At 36.1% G+C, this 23,592-nt stretch overlaps 1 protein-coding gene across 3 annotated transcripts; it reads right to left on the bottom strand.

Moving 5' to 3' along the window:
* Positions 1-1,995: 1,995 nt before the first annotated feature.
* On the bottom strand, positions 1,996-23,226 carry LOC109067647 (plexin-C1-like). Of its 3 annotated transcripts, XM_042741100.1 has the most exons (16): positions 23,076-23,226; positions 22,764-22,917; positions 16,792-17,570; positions 16,507-16,632; positions 16,188-16,322; positions 15,254-15,354; positions 14,959-15,067; positions 14,697-14,856; positions 14,484-14,592; positions 14,296-14,389; positions 14,082-14,111; positions 13,701-13,834; positions 13,441-13,620; positions 12,927-13,035; positions 2,403-2,573; positions 1,996-2,251 (listed from the first exon to the last, which is right to left on the bottom strand). In XM_042741100.1, exons 3-16 carry the CDS (start codon positions 17,551-17,553, stop codon positions 2,030-2,032), a joined length of 2,442 nt encoding a protein of 813 aa, XP_042597034.1. In that variant the 5' UTR covers positions 17,554-17,570; positions 22,764-22,917; positions 23,076-23,226; the 3' UTR covers positions 1,996-2,029. The 3 variants fall into 3 exon arrangements, with proteins under 3 accessions (XP_042597034.1, XP_042597042.1, XP_042597029.1); XM_042741108.1 differs by lacking the exons at positions 2,403-2,573; positions 22,764-22,917; positions 23,076-23,226 and adding an exon at positions 11,293-11,463 and having other exon boundaries at positions 16,792-17,750; XM_042741095.1 differs by lacking the exons at positions 22,764-22,917; positions 23,076-23,226 and having other exon boundaries at positions 16,792-17,744.
* Between the last annotated feature and the right edge of the window lie 366 nt (positions 23,227-23,592).

Genomic DNA, 23,592 nt, shown 5'->3' with positions numbered 1-23,592 from the left:
ATATACTTTCAGAACAGGTGTGCTGCTTATTTTTTCTTTTAGAACTGCGATACACCATCATTCAAAAGTTTGGGGTAAGTAAGATTAAAAAAAAAAGAAAGAAAAGAAATTAATACATTTATTCAGAAAGGACACAACAGATTGATTGAATATGACAATAAAGACATTTATAATGTTACAAATGATTTTGATTTCAAATAAATGCTGTTGATAGAACCTTCAATTCATCAAAGATTTCTGAAAGAAAACTCCACAAAATTATTAAGCAGCAACTTTGATAATAGTAAGAACCATTATTAATAACTTAGCAGTAATTAATAATAATTGTGCACCAAATCAGCATATTAGAATGATTTCTGAAGAATCATGTGACACTGAAGACTGAAGTAATGGCTTTGCCATTACATGAGTAAACTGCGTTTTAAAACAAATTTGAATAGAAAACAGATATTATAAATTGTAATAGGATTTTAGAATATAACTGTTTGTACTGCATTTTTAATCAAATAAATGCAGCCTTGTTGAGAATAAGAGACTTCTTTTCAAAACAAGAATCTGAAAACAAACAGAAGGGTTGATCTGTGTAAAAATACATGTAGCCTAACTGAGAAGAAGTGGCTTCTACTGGAAAATGCTTCAGGTTTCCTAGAACATTAGAAGGAGTGGATGATGTGCTATTGATCCTTCCACAAGCGAAGAACTCAGGAATGCAGCTCGTCTTGTTGTTATAGTGATAGCAGTCTATCCATACCTTTGTTTTTATCACTGTCTGATGGATTGTGTCTCAAAGCATGAGCTGTAATTGTATGAGTGTGTATCTCTGTGTATTTGTGGGCTCTAGCATCAGTGCTCTAGTGATGTTTTTCAACTAGAATAATTATGGTAAATTGAGTTCTTTGAAGCAGTTCTTCTTTTCAAATGTAATTTGCAGTGACTCTATTAACAGAATATTCAGAATGTTCAATTGTGTGCCATAGTTAGATTCAGAGCAGGCATTGCAATACGTTGTTTTTCTTTGTTCTGCCCCTTATTTTGTTTTCTTTTATCAAGCTTTTAGAAGGAATATTTCTATTTTGTGAAATTTTGATTGTAGGCACTGATAAAGTAGCACACATGAGCTTTTAGGGTAGTTTCTCTGTTGAACTAGGGCGATTTTTGCACACAGTATTTATTTTATTTAGAATTGTATTTAGATATTTAGATATTTAGATATGAAGTATATTTATATTGCCTTTTAAGGAGTTTGTTTTGTGAAATGTATTACCAATTCATGCCAGTAATGTATGATTAAAATGAAATGCCTGAAAGGGTTAATACCTGAGTTAAATCATGTACCTATAGTAGTAATCTGAATAGGCCTTTTAAATGATTATAAAAAAATGTTTATTTAATTATACTTTGTTTTACAGGATACTGATAACATCAAATTATCAGATTACTAAGAGAACAATGAAAAAGATACAATCAAAGCCTTTTAATACAAAATAATTGTGCCACAGTGCTATATAACAGAGCAGTCCTCTGTATAGGAACATTGTTTTTACAGCGTTTCATGATATGTAAGTATAAAGCGCCACCTGCTGTTTGGAGAACAGCTCTACAGTAAGAATATATGTCCGAAGATTTCTGATCAGTTAGAAGGGTGAGAGATACTGACTTATGTTTGTAAACAGAACTTTACAGCACAACTTTACTTGTGTATGTTTGTATATATCAGTGGCGTTGCAGTGGCCATTGAACAGGAAAAACAGGTTGGCTATTATGATAACCCCGAAATAATAATAACAAAATGCAAAAGATAAGAAAAATTAATAAGAATATTAAAGAAAATACTATCAAAACAAATAGCCAAGTCTCTAGTCTTTCTCCACTTAAGGAGATATGAAAATTCCCAATGTAGATCTGAAATGACAAAGAAAGAAATGTCCCACTCATTAAATATCTCATAAAGATGACCAAGATTATGATATTTTTGTGTTTGTGTGTTAAGATTAAACTTAACAGGGTAGTATTAACGGCAATTATCAAATCAATCTTTGAGATTGTCCTTCCCATAATCTATGCAAGAAAATATCAAAAACATACTCACATTGAGTGAGTCCACTGCTGGGACGGCTCCTAATTCTCCTTTAATTTTACAGATGATGGCATTGGACTCAATCTTCTCCAGAACACACTGATACTGCTGCTTTCCTTGTAGACCCATCACAGTCACCTCACTCATACTCAAATTCAACATATCTGCCCTTTTCTGAGAAACAGAGAGTGTGGGATGATTTGGAGGTGGTGTGATTCACATGCTGATATTCAGAAACATAATAATATTTACTGAGAATTATTTAATACCCATGCATGGTACAGACTGTGCACTGATGCTAAACTCACTGTATCACTAAACTCACCTGAATGTTCACCTGTAGATCATTGGCCACCTGTACGGTGGTGAATCCAGTGAATCCTGGATCAGGCTTATAGGAGAAATAATCCACACAGTCCACAGTGGAGTTCCCAACATTCAACTTCAAGCTTAACTGACCACTGCCATCATAAGGATGGGAATCAAACCACAAATCCTGAAAAAGAGAGACACTGAATATATAACTAATACATGTGGCATGTATTGAAGCTACATGTAATCTGTGAATACAATAATAGAATAAATAATATTTTGTTTGAATTAAAAAATATCCACAGTCATTGAAGTACATTTAATAATTATACTGGCAAAGTAATGACAATCTGCCAAACTAGAACTCAAGTGAATATGGGCTGTTTGACTGTTGATCTCCATATGTCACATACAATGGTGTAAGCTGCTAGACTGGATCCTCTTTGGGGTACAGCTCATTTTTAGCTTAATGCTGTAGTAATAAGCACACATCTTACCCCTGAGCTTGTGTTGTATTGTGTTTTCAGCACTTTATTAGAGGGGAAGACAATAACTGATTCCACAAATTCCAGATTGCTCCCCAGAACATGAATCTTCCTTCCACCACTGAGGAAATATTTAAAACAATTTAGTCTAGAAAGCAGCCTGCAGAATCAGGGAAGGGGCAACTCAGTAATATATGGTATAAAATAATATATGTAAATAAATTATAGTCCTATATATTATATACAGTGCATTATTATATATAATAATAAAATTTATAAAATATAATAAGTAATAAATTAAATAATATAGAATACTTAAATAAAATATTTTACATCTTGAAGATAGGATGGTAAAAAAACCGTTTTACTTAAGTGGGGGGGGGGTACAATGCTGTTTCATGCATTCAGAGTTGTTTACACTGTTAAAGAGTTGGATTCTCATGCTAAACATGGCCAAAGTTTAAAAAAACGATTTGGATGTAAAACAGTGTCTTTCAGTGCCAAATACACACTTCCGCGTTTCTTACAAATTTCGTAAAGTTTTTTTGCGATCGTGGCTCTTCATGACGTCATGAATGGTGGAACTCCTTCTATGGGCATTTCTCCCGGAAGAGCGCGCCCACACACACATCAACCAGAACGAGAGCGTGCCCATCAACACGCTTCATTCAGCAGCGCTGCTCGGGACTTGCTTGGGAAGAATGCATAGACTGTATAAAACATGGACGTATAGTGTCCGTGACATCACCCGTAGTTTTGTTTTGTGAGGTTTTTTTTGGTTAATGTTGTCGGTGATTTTTGGCATAGTTTCACGCGCGCGTCACTCCCAGATAATAGGAAATGGTCAAAAGGCGGGAGCTGGTTTCTGAAGCCACACCCACCTAGCTCGACTGCAGTGTCAGCAGTGGCAATCCACCTGTCACTCAAGTGGCCATGCCCTTAATTATGCAGAATTTTAAGGCTTAATATAATTTAAACAGAAGAGTTATAAAAAAAAATCACCCGCCTCACATGAAGGGCAAAGTTAGCTATATAGACCAAAATAATTTTTTTAACCAGGCTGTAAACATGTTTTTTTCTTTGGGAAAAAAAGTTGGGCATTTTAACATGGGAAGTCTATGGGATTGACTCCCTTTTGCAGCCAGCCTCTAGCGGCCAGTTGATGAATTACAGTTTAAAGGGGTCATATGATGCTTTTTTTAAAGATCATTATTTTGTGTATTTGGTGTAACAGAATATGTTGATGCTTTAATATGCAATAAACACATTATTTTTCAAATACTGTACATTATTGTAGGTCCTCTACGCCCCGCCTCTCTCAAACACGTCGTTTTCTACAGAGTCCCTCCTTCTGACAAGCGCAGTCTGCTCTGATTGGCCAACTGACCCAGTGCATTGTGATTGGCCAAACACTGCAAGCACTCGTCGGAAATGTAATGCCCCTTTCCATAATCATGAGCTTCATCTTTCAAAATAAATGTAAAGTCAGATAATAATGTCCTTAGTTTTACCATCACTTCAAGCCCGAAAGGGAAACAGAGTCGTGTGACAGACACAGTGATAAAGCTTGTATGTGTTTGCAGTTCACAAGCCACAGACGGTTAAGACATCTGACTCCACTGTGACCCTGTCTCTCTCTCTCACACACACACACGATGAGCAAAACTCCGCATTTGAACAGTCAATAGCAAATACTTAAACTAATAACAAAACATACTTACAGTAACTGTTTCAGAAGCACCAGATTGTCGTAGCAAAGTCTGAATTACCTCCTCTGGTTCACGAAACAGTCGTCCATAAAATGCATTGATGTTCTGTTGTAAGTAATCTTAAAGATTCATAAATGCATCTACTTTTGGAAGGACAAATAAAGTGCTTTTGCTTTCGCCTAGATACACATAGCATCTCCCTTACATGGCTGCTGCAACTCTAACTGCGATTACTGACATTTGGGCGGCATTACACAAATATTTCCACATAGTGACGTGGGGGCGTGTTTGAATGAGCAGTTTTAGGGGGGCGTGGCAGAGTCTTAACTTTGATAAAGAATATCTCTTTGGATTTGAGACTTTAGTCTTTGCAACTTTACAGATCTTCTGTATGCACCAAGAGTTTGTAACACTCCAAAGAGAAAGGAAAAATTGAAATAGCATCATATGACCCCTTTAAGTCACTTCCATGTTGGCTTCACGAGAGAGAGTGGGAGGTTGCTGCTTGGAAGAATGTCTCTAAAGAAGTGTGTTATTGGTTGTAAGGGTAAGATAACCTTGTACAGCTATCAGAAGAATCCAGCGTTATGTAAACAGCGGGTGCAGTTTGTTTTCCGGGGCAGCGACGGAGTTTAATTTTTATAAACAAGGCTCAGTTTGGTGCTGGATTTGCACATTGTTTGATACTGAAAGATGGAGCGGTCCCAGCTATAAAAGATCGGCATGAAATGTCATGTGCTCATCACTCTTTAGCTCCGCCCACGGCACGCCTCCAGGAGCTCGGCTGCTTTCGGAGAGAATCGTAAAGCTGTATCTTTCTTTTATGAATACATAAAACTAAATACTTTTTGGTGATATGAAGAATGAAGTACTACTCTATAGGTACTCAAGATTAATATGAGATTGGATGAAATTGTGTGTGTTAGGTCCCCTTTAATAATCATACTACAAGTGTCATAATGAAAATCTATATATATCTGAATAACAAAAATGTCAAAAACTGTCAATAAGAAGTTCCAACAATAATAGAAAATCAAATGCATGTGTGTGGAAGTTGATCAGACAGCGGTCTGAAATGGTCTGACCTGCTCCAGCTGACTGTGGGCTGTATTCCAGTGCAGCTGGGCTGAGAACTGTAAGTGATGATGCTGTTACCATGACAACGGTCGTCAGGTGTAACAACACACACTTTCTCTGTTCCTTTAGTTCCACTGGGAGGAATGTGGAACCTTAAAGTGTCACTGGAGCGATCAAACACTGGAGATCTGAAGGTAAAGATATAAAGTATGATTTATCTGAATGTACACACATTCATATATACGACTGAACAATCACAGAGTCTCACTCTTTAGGAATGCAGTCCAGATCCCCTTGAATACGGATTTTAGTAACAGATTCCAGGTTCCTTCCTCTTAGTAAAACATTGTTTCTGCCATGGAAAGAAACTTTGTTTGGCTCCAACGAGAGAATCGTTGGCTTCTACAGGACACCAAAGGTTTCAAAAATAACGGAGGTTAAGCAATATAAGCAGATTTTTACTCAAGCGTGAAATAAATTTCTCAGCCTCTTCTAAAGTCATATTTATTTGAAATAGGAACATACTGAAAAAACAACATCCCTATTCTGTGACGTTGGACACATAATCAGTATGACACTTACATTGTAGACCATCTCAGAGAGAAGATATTTACATGCATCCTAAAGAGTAAAGAAAGAGCAGCTCATGTACTTCCTGAGTTCATTCAGTCAACACAATGATAGTTCAGCTATCAACACTGCATTAATATAAATTAATTCATTTATTAAAGTTTTTTTTTTTGTTTGTTTGTTTTTTTTTTCCCCAATACAGATATACTGAAGCACTGGATTGTCTCACCTGTATGTGTAACTGCTCTCCAGGCCCATGTGTCCATTCACAACGCTTGGAGGAGGAGGACCAGTGACACCCAGATGAGACACACTGCACACACCTGCATTTAATTAATGTTATTTATAATTTAAAAATAGAAGTTCAAAATAGTCTTTCAAAACTCTTATAGACTGCATTTTCTCACTGTGTATACGAAGCATTTGGTGAATTTTCTGTGATACTTGAGCAGTTTGTCAGTGTTAGCGTCTCTGTGATCTTCTGATCCTCAATATTAACTGTAGCAGAGACTCTTAAACCTGAACAGATTATCAAAAATGTTTATGATCATAAACAATCATATAGCACATAAAAACTTCACTGAAGGAGAACCAACCTCCAGTATATTGTAGCTGGTCAGGAAAACTACAGGAGCAGTTCGGGAAAACTGCAGGCGGATCAGATCCGTCACACAGTGTCCTGGTTTCTTTGTTGAATGTACATGAGAAGGCAGGATTTCCTGTGCTCTCCAGACTCAAGGAAAGATGTAGAGTAACCTGTGTAGGAGAGGCAATGGCTGGTAAAAAGTAGTCTTCTAAATATTAACTAAATGATAATAAGTAAATAATTCTAGACAATGTCTACCTTTCTAGAAGAATTCTCTGCTATCTGAAAAGAAAACAGCCGTGTCTGGAGAGAGTTTTTTGGGATGGACACCCATGAAGTATCTGAACATTCATCTTGAGTAGAACATCTAGATAAAAACAGCATCAACCAGTATATCACTACAGAACTGTTTGCACACTGCTCATCTTGTCTATGTACTGCTGAAAAGAAGAAGTTAACGTGCTTCTAAAATTAGGCATATTTATTTAGTGTAGATGAAGCCTGAAGCAGATCTCGTGTGTGATGTGTGAAAAATCACATGATAAAGACAGACTGACCTCTGTGTGTTCACACACCAGCCACAGAGAGGATCCAGAGCAGCTCTGCAGTCTTTCAGAGTGATGTATTTAGCACACTGAACAATGGACTCTCTTCTTAACTACATGAACAACATGAGCAGAAAGAGAGATGTATGATGATTCGACCTAACACACAGTAAAGTGTCTGAATACTGCCTGAATTAGTAACTTCTGCATAGTTTAATTCAGAGGTTTGTAACTGTGGGGAATGGGAGAATTGCTTTTTTTCACAGATTAAAATATGGTCTTGGATCAGCTTCTTGGTCAAAAGTAAAAAAAAAAATCCTTTTTATATTGCTCTTGAAAAGCAGTATAACTTTTTACTTATTCATTTTAGAAAAGTTTAAGTAAATTTTATGAAATTAAAATGTTACATACAGGAATTATTGATTATTCAATATTTTAAAGATTTTTTCCACTATAGTAGTATATATACTATATATAATATTTGTATTGTTTGTTAATTGCACATTTCTAAACTTCACCTGTTTCCTCAGAGCAATGTAGATATGTTTGAAATCTACTGGATCAAAGTGCATTCTGGGAAGCACTGCTCGCTCATCATCAGATTTAAACAGCACTGTTGGACAGCCTGGTGTGAATTTCTCATCCAACACAAGCTAGAAAAACAATCAGAAATACAAATCATGAATTATGACGTAAGTAGTTCAAATGCAGAATTAAAAAACAGCTTAGAGCCATAGTATATGTGTAAATTGAAATGGTCTGCAGGTATTTAGAAATGAAAACCCATTGAGACTAGTGAAAAAAATAAAGGCATGTGTGTTGGAGATAGAGGTGAAGCAGACCTTTATGAGTTGGCCATCACTGGTTCCTATGAACAACACAATCCAGGATCCACTTCTAACTGCTGCCACTGCTGACATTGAGCTGTACTTGAACACCACAGAGAGCGGCTGAAGTTCAGTACCACTCTGAAACACAGACAACAAACTGAAACTTTATGTGACTTTAGTTCAATTACGTTTAATCGTGCAACAGATTCAGGTTATTATATCTTTATATAGTAAAATGTTGCTCTTATTTTTAAAAAGTGTATATATTAAACACATGAATACAAATTCCAACCTCTGAACCACATGGAGTTTCACCAATAGCGCAGAACCCCTTCACTCGTCCTTTAACATTACTGATGTCGTACAGAGCCAGTGCGCTGTTCTCTGGATCCTGCTGATTCTGTGCACTGAACACACCTGCCCAAATAACTCCGTTCACTGAGGAAATAACGGTGCAGGCGACGAGCACTGGACGAACTTTATCACTGCAGCATCGTATCATTGCAGCCTGTAGGGATCTGATGATGTCTCTCTTTTTTTCTTTAGAGCTGTTCATCCACAGGACGAGCACTTTCCTCTCGGAGTCAGTCTTTGTGTTGAGGAAAAAGTATGATTCTGAGGGTGAAACTCTCTGGAATCCATCAACAAACTCCACATCTCTAACAGTGCTCTGAATGCTGGCATCTGATCCTTCTGCTATTTCTTGAGAAATCCCACCTGCCATATTGAGACTGTAAAGTGTTCCACAAGGTAACAACAGAATAGCTGGTATCTTGAGGTTGTGCGTCATCATCTTTTTAACCAAAAGGTACCTTCTGCTACTTGTACCGGCTATGAAGGCAACAGATTTCTCATCCTCTCGCGGTCCTATCAGTATATTACTTTCATAGTAAATGCTATTTGTAATGTCATTTATATCAAGAACCTCACAATATCCATCTTTTAAAGTCCCACACGTTATCAAGGTGCTGTTGAGGTCAAAAGGCACCAGGATGTTGACTCTGTTGTGTTCAGTGGCATCAGTGATGTCTTTCCTCTTCTCTTCATAAAGATCGTGTCTCATCTGATGTAGTCGATGATCAGTAAGAACGAATAACTTACTGTTACCAACTACAAAGTCCTTGATATCTCCATCGAAGTCTTGCACATCACCGCAAATGCAATATTTCAAAAGTACAAGAATTCCAAGTAATCTTCTCATCTTATCTGATGAGCAGCTGAAGTTTGGAGATCTTGTCACAGAAATAAACTGCTCTCAGTAGTCGACTGAAGTGAAAACAGCGGCTCTGAGAATGCAGATGACTTCCGCACAACACACCAACAATTTATTGAGATGAGGGCCGAGGTCTACAAAGTACAGACATTTTTTTGTTGGGTATTGGTACTGTGTCAAACTTTTACTCAAAGTATATAAACGTTACCCGACATAGTGCAAGTAAAAAAATCGTTTAATTGTATTTTACATTCAACTACGTAGACCTGTTTAAAGTAACATTTAATGTTTTATTTAACCAAAGCAGTCAAGAAGAATGAGATTTATGGATTTCATAAAACAACGTATTTAATCATGGTGTTAGGTGTGTTTTATAACAACTTTGTGCCATAACTTAGTGTCCGTGCCTAACTAACTATACTGCTCTAGAAATAAATATGAAACAACATTGTTAGCCTGAAAAATATCATAAAGCCCATAACTACTATGTACAAAAATAATTTGCTGCAACAGTCTCTCCATACTTTTATTTTTATCACTGTCTTATGATAATGATCGTTCAGGGGTGCAAATCGTCTTTAAAACCGATTGTGTGGTTAAGCCACAAGATATTTTAGTGTCCTGAAGATATTACGTAAATATTCTATTACAGATATTTTGATATAAACTAGATAAAATTATATTATTATATTTAAAAATCACATCAAAAATGGACCTTGAGCCTCAGACTGCATATTAACATTTTGTTCTTACCATGTATGCCTTTACATAGAATTCTGTGCTTGAAGGGACAAATAGTCATGTAACTATATTAATAATCTGAACAACACTTTAAAATTAGCCATAAAGATAGCTGATTAATTATGCAGTGCGAACTGTACTGTTTGCTGAGTGCTCTGATTACGTTGTGTTAGTGTGTATTTGTCCATTTAAATATAGACCAGACGATTCATACTGTATATTAGGCATTTTTATTAGTAAATATGCTGTTTAATGCAGTATATGGATAAGTTATCAGATTAATAACAGCAAAACAATTGTGCTGGTGTACGATGAAAAAATCACAATCAGTGTCAGAATAATTACTGCAGAACTAAATAACAGACCTGTCCTAGGAACCTCGAATCGACTGCTTTTACAGTGTATCATAAATGAGCAGATAGCGCCACCTGCTGTTCAGCCAAAGAATGTTATATATTGTTGAAATAGCTGAAATATAAATCTAAAATAATACATAAAAAGTAGAAAGAAAATGCAACAGAAAAAAAACATCTGTCCAAATCTATAATTGCATAAAACAGATATAAAATTTATAGACGTCTCTAATCTTTGGAATAAAAAAAATCTAGTTTTTCAACTTTTTTTATTTTTCCTCTGGAAGATGCAGAGAATCATTTTTCCTTCATACATGGCCAGGTGTATTCTGTGGACTGAGGCAGAACAGATTCTTTGTACTACTCATCCCGAGAACGTAATTCCCAACCGTGACCTGAAATGACAATGAAAGAAGTTTCTTTTCATCTTATTGTAAATCTTTTAACTTTACAAAGCAGTGTTATCAGGTCAAATGAAATTTAAAAATCCATGGAATTACCAAACAATTGAAAATACCAAAAACATACTTACAGTGAGTGAGTCCACTGCTGGGACGGCACCTGATTCTCCTTTAATTTTACAGATGATGGCATTGGACTCAATCTTCTCCAGAACACACTGATACTGCTGATCTCTCTGTAGACCCGTCACAGTCACCTCATTCATACTCAAATTCAACATATCTGCCCTGAGGAGAAACAAGAGTCCCAAAAGAGTAATTAGTCCCATTAATGCACAGTTGCCAGCTCAAATTCTAGGCGACAGATCTTGCTCTTCTGAAGAAGTTTTTTACCTGAATGTTCACCTGTAGATCATTGGCCAACTGTAAGGTGGTGAATTCAGTGAATTCTGGATCAGGCTTGTAGAGGAAATAATCCACACAGTCCACAGCGGAGTTCTGAACATTTAACAGCAAACTAAACTGACCACGGCCATCATAAGGATGGGAGTGAAACCACACATCCTGAGAAAGAGAGACACTGAAATTATGTCTCTAATGCGTCCCAATGTGTCTCCGTATACTACGCCTTTAAATTATGCACTCTTTTGGTGAAGAAAAAGTACACACTTTTGAGTGTGTAGTAGAAGTGTAGGCATGCTTTGGGACATATGATCATGTCAAACAATTGCCTCTTTAATGGTCCGCTCTGTCGCTTTGTTAAACGCACCCTGTTATTGTAAACTGGCCTGTCAATCATCTTGTCACAGTTAACATCCTCCACATTTCATTTATTTTACTACTGTATTGGAGAGAAAGGAAGTAGCATGTTGATCTGCCAGCCGTGAGTCTTTATGCAGAGAGCTCATATTTTTTGCATAATGATGCATCTAAAAGATAATGGCCGAAAGGATGTTTATAAAAGTTCACATTGTTTGTACTGTTGTAGCATTTACCTTTCAGCACACCCATTACTCCGCCCTGCAGCGACCCCTGTCTCAACCAATTAGAAAGACCTTCATCCATGCCCTAATCTCTTCTCCATGGTCACTGCTCCAACCTGCAGTTATCCCTACGTGAATGGAACAGCACTGTACTTGATAACGTCACTCAGCTTGTCTTGGCTACTCCGGTTACCTTCAATGTTTGTATTTTACAATAAAACGAAATATGATACCAAACATCACTGCCTCTTTTTGTCTTCATTTAAACATATTTATAGCCACAAAAATGTAGTTCAGGAAACACGTACATACTTTACCTTCACTGTATCTATACTTATGATAAAATGAAATATAAAATAATACACAACCACAGATAACAGGCATGTTCGAATGAAGTGTGGTGGTCCAGGTCTGACTTTGGCTTGGCTCCAAACAGGCCACAAGACATAATGGCAACAGCGGCACCATTTTAACATTTCGAAATAAAATGAGCAGTGCTTCAAAACAATGGAGTGGTTCACACCACAAGCGCTCAGGGTCATTTATTGTAATGATCTTTTGGTGTTATAACCCCTAATATATATATATTTTTTAATCTAGAGCCAAACGGGCTTCATTTAAGCCCTTCCCATCTGCGTTGTTTCTTAACCACCCCACACTCCTAAACCAATGCACTTACACACACACACACACACACACACACACACACATTGAAAAAAGTCCTCTGCATTATTTCTCCTCCTCTCTAACTTTTTACATATAATACTATAAGTTTTAAACCTGAAAAAAATCCTCCTCATTGCAAAACTAGCTTTTGTTGAAACCAAGCTGCCAGCAGGACTCATTTTCTCTTTCTCTTCATTGTGATGTCACACTGTGGTTGATATTTGCATCATTTACTTACATACAGTAAGTGTACCTCAAGGGACATATTAAAATAGCCTCATGCACTACATGTGTGAATATGGGCTTTTTGAAGACTCACTTAAGTTATAAACAGCTGACATCTGTGTCAGATACAGCAGGAGTAATAACACATCTTACCCCTGAGCTTGTGTTGTATTGTGTTTTCAGCACTTTATTAGAGGGAAGTACAGTAACTGACTCCACTAATTCCAGATTGCTCCCCTGAACATGAATCTTCCTTCCACCACTAAATGAAGAGATGAAAAAACAATTTCAGCCAGTGATACATGATATGAAGCAATAATAAAGCACAGAATTAAAGCTTTAATTCTAACCACTCATTTTTGTGCATGTGAGTTTCACATACACAAACACACAGACACACAACATAACATTTCCACAATCAATAAAAGTGAAACCTGCCATAAATATTAAGAATTGCCTGGTTGTCAGAAAACAATTTGCTCTTGCTAAACTTTAAGCAAGATTAGTCTAAGGTTAGTTTTTCATCTCTTCTAATTTTATCTCTGCAGATCTTTACTTTGCAATCTAATTTGTCTATATAAACAACATTCTTGCCAATTTCATGACTAAAATAGTCTGTGTGACATAAGATTCACTACGATGAGCATGAAAGTTAGTCTGAAATGACCTGCTCCAGCTGACAGTGGGCTGTATTCCAGTGCAGCTGGGCTGAGAACTGTAAGTGATGATGCTGTTACCATGACAACGGTCGTCAGGTGTTACAACACACACTTTCACCGTTCCTTTAGTTCCACTGGGAGGAATGTGGAACCTTAAAGTGTCACTGGAGCGATCAAACACTGGAGATCTGAAGGTAAAGATATAAAGTATGATTTATCTGAATGTACACACATTCATATATACGACTGAACAATCACAGAGTCTCACTCTTTAGGAATGCAGTCCAGATCCCCTTGAATACGGATTTTAGTAACAGATTCCAGGTTCCTTCCTCTTAGTAAAACATTGTTTCTGCCATGGAAAGAAACCTTGTTTGGCTCCAAAGAGAGAATCGCTGGCTTCTACAAAACACACACACATTTCAACTCCATATGACCACAGTATTTTTAATGAACAATAGAAGTTAAAAGGAACTTAATAATAATAACATGTAAATATAAATATAAAAATACATTAATAAAATATTAAATACTAATGAATAATATATTATACATAATTTAAAACGTATGGTGATTGTGACACCTCTGCTGCTGATATATGAGAAAACAACTGTTGTTTTAAATGAAGTTTATATGTAAATTTTCCTACCACCTCATAGAGCAGATCTTTACATGCATCCTAAAAAAAATTGGAAAGAGAGAGAACTCTGTGTGATACATTTACTTCCTGTATTCACTTTGGCCAACGCAATGCTATTTCAGCTTTCAACAATGCATTAATATAATTTTAACTCTTTATGAAAGTTATGCAGTTTACCAATGCACATATAATGAAGCACTGAATTGGTTACACATTGTCTCACCTGTATGTGTAACTGCGGCCCACGTCCATGTGTCCAATCACAACGCTTGGAGGAAGAGGACCAGTGACACCCAGAAGAGACACACTGCACACACCTGCATAAATGCACATATGATGTTAATATAAAAGATAAACTGTGTTATCATTTCTGCACTGTGATATTTTTCTCACTGCATTTAATTTTCTCACTTTGTGTAAGAATTTGGTGAATTATCTTTGATACCAGAGCAGTTCCTCAGCGTCAGCATCTCTGTGATCTTCTGATCCTCAATAGTAACAGTAGCAGAGACTTTTAAACCTGAACAGGTTACCAACACGTTTCTGATTATGAACAATCATACTCTGCCTACATAAATTCATTGTATAATAGCACATATATGACTTCTTTAAAGGAGCACCAACCTCCAGTGTATAGAATCTGGTCAGGAAAACTACAGGAGCAGTTTGGGAGAACTGCAGGTGGATCAGACCCGTCACACAAGTTTACACTTCCTTTAGTGAAGATACATGAGAAGGCAGGATTTCCTGTGCTCTTCAGACTCAATGAAAGATGTAGAGTAACCTGTGTTGGAGAGGCAATGGCTGGTAAAGAGTAGAGTAGAGTAGTAGTAAACATTTTCTAAATGATAATTTTGAAAATACTTGATATTGATGTCTACAGTACCTTTCTAGAAGAATTCTCTGCTATCTGAAAAGAAAACAGCCGTGTCTGAAGAGAGTTTTTTGGGATGGACACCCATGAAGTATCTGAACATTCATCTTGAGTAGAACATCTAGATAAAAACAGGATCAGTCAGTATATCACTTCAGAACTGTTTGCACACTGCTCATCTTGTCTGTGTACTGCAGATGATATAAGTTAACATGCTGTTCTATAGTTAGGCATATTTAGTGCAGATGCAGCCTAGAGCAGATCTCATGTGTGAAAAATGAATCACACATAATAAAGGCAGGCTGACCTCTGTATGTTCACGCACCAGCCGCAGAGAGGATCCAGAGCAGCTCTGCAGTCTTTCAGAGTGATGTATTCAGCACACGAAACCACAGACACTCTTCTTACCTACAGTTCATAAGAAACATGAGCGGAAAGAGACACATCTGTTTTAGAGTCATTCTTTGAAGCCAGTTTTTCTTTTTTGTTAAGAGGTTTTTATTATTAATTTTAGCAAATACTTTAAGAATTCTTCACAAAAATATATATTCTATCTTCTATCTGATCTATTCTATTCTACATTCCATTGTTTGGGAAAGTAATAAAAAAAAGTCACTCAAATCACACTATTACAAAAAGATAACTAACATAAACAATGAACAATACATTTATTACAGTATTTATTAATCTTTGTTAATGTTAGTTAATGAAAATACAGTCGTTCATTGTTAGTTCATGATAATTCACAGTGCATTGACTAATGCTAACAAGCACAACTTTTGATTTTAATAATGCATTAGTAAGTGTTGACATTAACTAAGATTAATAAATGCTGTTGAAGTATTGTTAATTCTTAGTTCATGTTAACTAATGAACTCTATTGTAAAGTGTTACCAAGATATGTAATGAAACTGAACTGACAAACATGTCACGGTAAGGAGACCTGATATCAGAGCTATAACATGCAATAGACATTTAGTGTCATTTAACTGAGTGTCATTTAGGTTTTAATGACTTCTTATTACTCATTCAAGCTCTTTATAACATTTTTTAATGGTTTTTTGGTTTGCAGCCAGAACGACAAAACAAGGTTTACATTTTTAGACAGCGTAAGTTCAGAGGCTGTGTTTGAGTTTGTTGTTGTTTTTTATGTTTCTGATTTTATGTTTTATTAAAAGTGTGATGGACATGTCCCTACATCCCCAGCGTATTCTACACCCAATGGCTAATTTAATCCTCACCTGTTTCTTCAGAGCAGTGTAGATATATTTGAAATTTACTGGATCAAGGTGCATTCTGGGAAACACTGCTCGCTCATCATCAGATTTGAAAAGCACTGTTGGACAGCCTGGTGTGAATTTCTCATCCAACACAAGCTAGAAAAGCAAATAAAACAGAAATACAAATTATGAATTATGTCTGCAGTAATTCAAATGCAGAATTAAAAAACAGCTTAGAGTTATATTTGTAAATGGAAATGTTGTGCAGGTATTTAGAATTAAAAACTCATTGAGACTAGTGAAAATAAAGGCACATGTGTGAGAAAGAGGTGAAGTAGACCTTTATGAGTTGGCCATCACTGGTTCCTATGAACAACACAATCCAGGATCCACTTCTAACTGCTGCCACTGCTGACATTGAGCTGTACTTGAACACCACAGAGAGCGGCTGAAGTTCAGTACCACTCTGAAACACAGACAACAAAATCAACTTTATGTGACTTTAATAAATATTACAATTACGTTTCATCATGCATAATATATTCTATTACAAATGTTATCCATATTTCAATAAGACAAAATGCTGTTCTTATTTTTATAAGCTTATATGAAAATAATATCCAACCTCTGAACCACAAGGCTTTTCACCAATAGCGCAGAAGCCCTTCACTCGTCCTTTAACATTACTGATGTCGTACAGAGCCAGCGCGCTGTTCTCCGGATCCTGCTGATTCTGTGCACTGAACACACCTGCCCAAATAACTCCGTTCACTGAGGGAATAACGGTGCAGGAGACGAGCACCGGACGAGCTTTATCACTGCAGCATCGTATCGTTGCAGCCTGTAGGGATCTGATGATTTCTCTCTTTTTTTCTTTAGAGCTGTCCATCCACAGGACGAGCACTTTCCTCTCGGAGTCAGTCTTTGTGTTGAGAAATAAGTATGATTCTGAGGGTGAAACTCTCTGGAATCCATCAACAAACTCCACATCTCTCACAGTGCTCTGAATCATGGCATCTGATCCTTCCGCTATTCTTGAGAAAATCCCACCTGCTTGAGACTGTAAAGTGTTCCACAAGCTAACAACAGAATAGCTGGTATCTTGAGGTTTTGCATCATCGTCTTTTTTCCCAACCAAAAGGTACCTATTGCTACTTGTACCGGTTATGAAGGCAACAGATTTCTCATCCTGTCGTGGTCCTATCAGTATATAACTTTCATAGTAAATACTGTTTGTAATGTCATTTATATCAAGAACCTCACAATATCCATTGTTTAAAGTCCCACACGTTATCAAGGTGCTGTTGAGGTCAAAAGGCACCAGGATGTTGACTCTGTTGTGTTCAGTGATGTCTTTCCTCTTCTCTTCATAAAGATCATGTCTCATCTGATGTAGTCGATGGTCTGTAATAACATATAACTTACTGTTACCAACTACAAAGTCCTTGATGTCTGAATCAAAGTTCACCACATCACTGCAAATGCAAAATTTCAAAAGTACAAGTGTTCCAAGTAAGTATCCTCTCATCCTGCATATCTGATGAGCAGCTGAATTAATGAGATCTTGTCACAGAGATCAACTGTGCTCAGATGTGTCCACTGGTGAAGTGGATGAAAGTGAAAGCAACATGGTCAAAATGAGGGCAGGGGCATAAAAAAAAAAAAGAAAAAGATGCCTGTTTAACTGTGTTTTGCATTTACCTGCGTATTTAATAGCAAGCCTATACATTATAAATTAACCAATGAAGATAGAGGTTTGTAAAGCAACAATTAAACACAATATTCTTGTGTTTTATCACAGTTTTCCCAGTGCCCTAAATATGTAGGCTAATGCCCTAATATGTTTGTTTTACTTAAAAATGTTATATTACAACAAGAATTAAAAGTTCAGTATGTATGCATGTAGATGTCTGTCTTTTGGTTATGATTTGTGGTGAAGAGTGGAGCTTGTGCTCTGTTTGTGGTTGTATATTGCACACATGAGTGTCCTTTGGAGGAGGGGCCAATGGCTGAACATGAACAGTGTACACTTTGTAGAGGAAGTTGCAGTTTAAAAATCAATTAATTTTAAAACAGAGGTAGTTAAACGTTTCAATGTGTATCTAACAGAACAAATGTCATGATACAAATGCAAATAACTTATCACTGAACAAATCTGAGTTCTTTAAATGATGCATCAAGCACCATAATTTTATAGCCATTGCACAAACCACAAGCTCTGGTTTTCACTCTCAGAAAAGAAAGGTACAAAAGCTGTCACTGGGGTGGTCCTCTTTTAGAAAGTACTAATATGTACCATTTAGGGGCAAATAAGGTACAGAGGTGTACCTTTTGAAAGGATACAGCATAAATATCAATATATAATAATATAGCTGCAAGCAGTGATGATCGGGGTTCAAGCACATAAGGCCTTTATGGCTTCTATGCTGTTAGGGTCTAGGACAACATGAAACGTATGGCTGACACCAGAACACATCCATGATGGAGAATACGATCACACACACAGTAATAAAAGGGTTCAACTATATTACTCAACACATGCTGTATGGCTTAATTGAAACAAAGCATGCTCACACACGCAAACACACACACACACACGCGCACACACACACACACACACACACACACGCACACACACACACAGACACACACACACACACACACACACACACACACACACACACATTCTGTTGTATATATAGATATTTAAAAAAATAACTGATAGGTAACAAAATGCTTACTGCAAGCCTCCAGTTTATAATATTTTTCAGCTTTAACTGTAATCATAATGTAGCTTAGTTGTAAAAGCTAATATGTCTGTATAACTGCACTGGTAAACTTTGACTAGATGTGGTTTTAAATGTAATAATAATGATTTCATACTGTCTAAATTTAAATCCAAAAGTTAGACCTGAGAAAATAAGTTTATTATATTGTAGAATGAGCCAATGAGTGATACTCTGCTGCCATCTAGTGGTTTTAATAGCAATTTCAGGGAGTTCACAATGGAAATAGTGTTTTTAGCCTTTGTAACTATTATAGTGATAGTTTTTGTCCAATCTCCATAAAAGTTTGCAATCTTGTTTAGAATCATATGATGCATGAGTTGACTTAGTTTTGTCTAGTTTAGAATTTTTTTGGATTTATAGGCTTTTGGGTAAACTAGATCAAGAAGATTTTTAAATCACCCTGTTATAGCTCTCCAAAAGCAAATTGTCAACAATCTTTTGATAATTAATTGAACCTAGAGAGTCTAGAGAATTGTACTGCACTGATTTGACTGATTTTGAGTTTAAAACCCATGACTAGTTCACAAAAGCATTTTTTTTTTTAATAATTTCTGATATTTAAAGAGCAGTATGAATGACAGCAGTGGGTCTAGCGGCAAAGTTGTTCAGAATAAGGAGATCTATCATATGATATGAAGGTATAGTGTATATGTGAATATATGAACATTTTATTGCAATTTGAAGTCATTTACAATAGAAATGTTATGTTTTGACACCTTTTTAATTGTTATAGCGCCACCTTTTTGTTATGGAGATATAGGCTTTTGCATGCACTTGACCACGCCCCTTTTAATTCATTTGTGTGTTATTAGAGAACAGTTGAGTCTATCAAAAAGCTTTTGATAACTTTTTTTCTTAGGACCATCTGAGGATAGTCTGTTTCAATTTTGGTGGAAATCAGACGAACCATCTAGGACGAGTTTGAAAAAGTGACTCTTTTAACAGAATAATAGAGAAACTAACATCAAATTAATTATGTACCATAGTTATATTCAGAGCAGGCATTGCAATACGTTGTTTTTCTTTGTTCTTCCCCTCATTTTATTTTCTTTTATCACCCTTTTAGAATGAATATTTCTATTTGGTGAAATTTTGATTATTGTGTAGGCACTGATAAAGTAGCACACAGGAGCTTTTAGGGTTTCTCTGTCGAACTAGGGCGATTTTTGCACATATTTGTGTGTGTGTTAAACAAAGGGTAACGCTGCAGAAAGAAAATGTGTCACAATAATGGCACTACTATAAAATATTAACATTTTATGGTAAGCTTTTTGTATCTATTATATTTAGATATTTAGATATGAAGTATATTTATATTGCTTTTAGGAGTTGTTTTGATAATAAAATGTATTACCAATTCATGCCAGTAATGTATGAATAAAATGATATGCCTGACTGAAATGATATGTAACTATAGTAATAATCTGAATAGGCCTTTGAAATGATTCTAGAATTTTTTTAAAATTTAATTATACTTTGTTTTACAGGATACTGATAAAATCAAATTATCAGATTACTAAGAGAACAATGAAAAAGATACAATCAAAGCCTTTTAATACAAAATAATTGTACTACAGTGCTATATAACAGAGCAGTATTCTGTATAGGAACATATCATAATATGTAAGTATAAAGCGCCACCTGCTGTTTGGAGAACAGCTCTACAGTAAGGATATGACAAATGATTTCTGATCAGTCAGAAGGGTGAGAGATACTGACTTATATTTGTAAACAGAACAATTTTACTTTACATTTATGCATTTAGCAGCCGCTAAGCAACTTACAGTGCATTCAGGCTAACAGTTTTTACCTAACATGTTTCCTGGGTATCAAGCCCACAACGTTTTGCGCTGCTAACGCAATGCTCTACCACTGAGCCACAGGAACACATTGTGTGTGTTTGTATATATCAGTGGCGTTGCAGTGGCCAAACAGGAAAAACAGATTGGATAGTATTATTTTATACCAGAAATAATAATAACAAAATGCAAAACATAAGAAAAATTTATAAGAATATTAAAGAAAATACTATCAAAACAAATAGCAAATTATCTGATCTTTCTCCACTTAGGAAGATATAAATATACCCATCGTTGATCTGAAATGACAATGAAAGAAATGTCCTACTCATTAAAGGGGTCCTATTGTGCTTTTTCATTTTATCAGCTTTAGTTAGTTTGTAATGTTGCTGTTTGAGCATAAAAAAGATCTGCAAAGTTACAAAGCTCAAAGTCCACTTCAAAAGGAGATCTTTTATTTGAACAGAAATCACTTTTCAAAAACTACAACTAACAACTCATTTGGACTACAACGCATCTTTTTTGGGATTTGTGATATCACAAATATCAATGAATGGGATGAGAGCTGCACTAGAGAAGGTAACTAGGAGTATTATCACTATGTCAGAGACGCGATAGTGTTCCCAAGGCAGATAAGCTTAGAGTGCTTACAATGATCTGGATTTAAATCACGCTCAAATTGATTTGATTTTGACGCAATATTTAAAATGAAGCTGGCAGGAGGCTATGGTAAGGGGCATGACATTTCCCGACCAGGTGCCGAATGCTGTCAATCACAACACATACTGGCCCAGCTAACCAATCACAGCACATTTCCTACTTCAGAAGGCGGGCCTTCATTTGATACAGGAACTATTCGAGCCATTCATGCCAGACTGGTGTTTATAATAATGCAAAATATGTGAAAAATAATGTGTTTTTCGAACAACCTAGTATGAGAGCCTATTCTAGTACACCCTCAAAACAAAATCAAGACTTTGTAAAAGAGCATAATAGGACCCCTTTAAAAATCTTGTCAGTCCTGTGTTTTCCTCCCCCACATGCTCCATGACTTATTTTCTCCTATGTCTGATTATGTTCATTAGTTCCAGGTGTGTCTTGTTAATCTCCTCGTTTAGCTCTAAGAATATTATCCCTGTGTTTTCCTGAGTCCTGCATGCTGTCTAAATGTCATTCCCCGTTCTTACGGGTGTGTTCCTTGTTCCCTTTGGATAAATAAAGACTGTTATGATAGTAATTATCCTGCGTTCTCCCACATCAATTCGTTCCCCGCTCCTCACAGTAGGCAACACTGTGACACATCTCATAAAGATGGCCAAGATTATGTTTTTTTTTGTGTTTGCATGTTAAGATTAAATTTAACAGAGTAGCATTAACAGCAATTATCAAATCAGTCTATGAGATTCTCCTTCCCATAATCTAGTGGTGAAGTAAAGCGTTCTGAACTAGTGAAGCTTTCATCACAACTGTATCGGGAAAAGGTTCATTACTCGAAGCTTTTTAAAATGGTTTATGCTGTGGCCATCTAGTGGTCATGAAAATGGTAACCCTAACCTTCCAAATTGCTGTATTCCATTACAGCCAGGGGTTTCACATCTGGTTCTACAACTGATTTTTTGTTTTATTATATTTTATATAAATAATGGTCATTGTCAAAGTCATTCACTTGTGTCTGTGTATGGCACTTAAATAAGTAAAATAAATAAAACATAAATTCATAAATTAAATCTATGATCTATTTATTTGAACTCTGCCTCAGTCCTTAGACTGATATTTCATGGCCAAAGTTCAATTTTGAGCCTAATATATAAATTACAATAAAACAATGCTAACACATTATAATGTAATGTAACGTAAAGGAAACGGTGTTGAGGTTCGTTTCGTTTGAACCAGATACTGAAGCAGTCACGTGGTTTTCAGGCGAAAGATCACGTGCTTTTCTCAAAACGAATCAAGCTCTGATACAGTGCTTCATTATCTATGCAAGAAAATATCAAAAACATACTTACAGTGAGTGAGTTCACTGCTGGGACGTCTGCTGATTCTCCTTTAATCTTACAGATGACGGCATTGGAGTCTTCTCCAAAACACATGGATACTGCTGATCTCTCTGTAGACCCGTCACAGTCACCTCATTAATATTCAAATTCAACATACCCTTTTCTGAGAAACAGAGAGTGTGGGATGATTTGGAGGTTATGTGTTTCACATGCTTATGTTCAGAAACATAATAATATTTACTGAGAAATTTTTAATACCCTTGCATGCCACAACATGCAGACTGTGCACTGATGCTTAAATCACTGTATCACTAAACTCACCTGAATGTTCACCTGTAGATCATTGGCCACCTGTACGGTGGTGAATCCAGTGAATTCTGGATCATACATTCACACAGTCCACAGTGGAGTTCCCAACATTCAACATCAAGCTAAACTGACCACTGCCATCATAAAGATGGGAATCAAACCACACATCCTGAGAAAGAAAGACATCGAAAATATAACTAATTAGGGGTGTGACGAGACACTTATCCCACGAGATGAGACATGAGACTGGGTTCACGAGAACGAGATGAAAAAAAAATGTAGGTGCATTTTGAAATCAACTTGTACTTTATGAAATTAAACGTCTATTTTAATCAAATTATATGCAGCAAACAACATGTAAACTAGAGCTGCACAATTCTGGATAAACTGAGAATTATGTTTATATATATATATATATAAATATATATATATATATATATATATATATATATATATATATATATATATATATATATATATATATATATACACAAAATGGAGATCACGGTTTTCTCACAATTCTGAGAAA

The sequence above is a fragment of the Cyprinus carpio genome, chromosome A4 (assembly GCF_018340385.1).
Source record: "Cyprinus carpio isolate SPL01 chromosome A4, ASM1834038v1, whole genome shotgun sequence".
In the NCBI taxonomy this organism is placed as follows: Eukaryota; Metazoa; Chordata; class Actinopteri; order Cypriniformes; family Cyprinidae; genus Cyprinus; species Cyprinus carpio.
Note: the sequence above shows the minus strand (reverse complement) of the source record. Positions and strands in the feature narration are given on the sequence as shown.

Coding starts and splice junctions, on each gene's coding strand:
- LOC109067647 (XM_042741108.1), bottom strand. CDS start 17,694: ATGAGAGGATACTTACTTGGAACACTTGTACTTTTGAAATTTTGCATT. Junction 14,112..14,295: donor GGCCGCAGTTACACATACAG/GTGAGACAATGT, acceptor AATTTTTTTTAG/GATGCATGTAAAGATCTGCT. Junction 13,621..13,700: donor CTGGACTGCATTCCTAAAGA/GTGAGACTCTGT, acceptor CTTTACCTTCAG/ATCTCCAGTGTTTGATCGCT.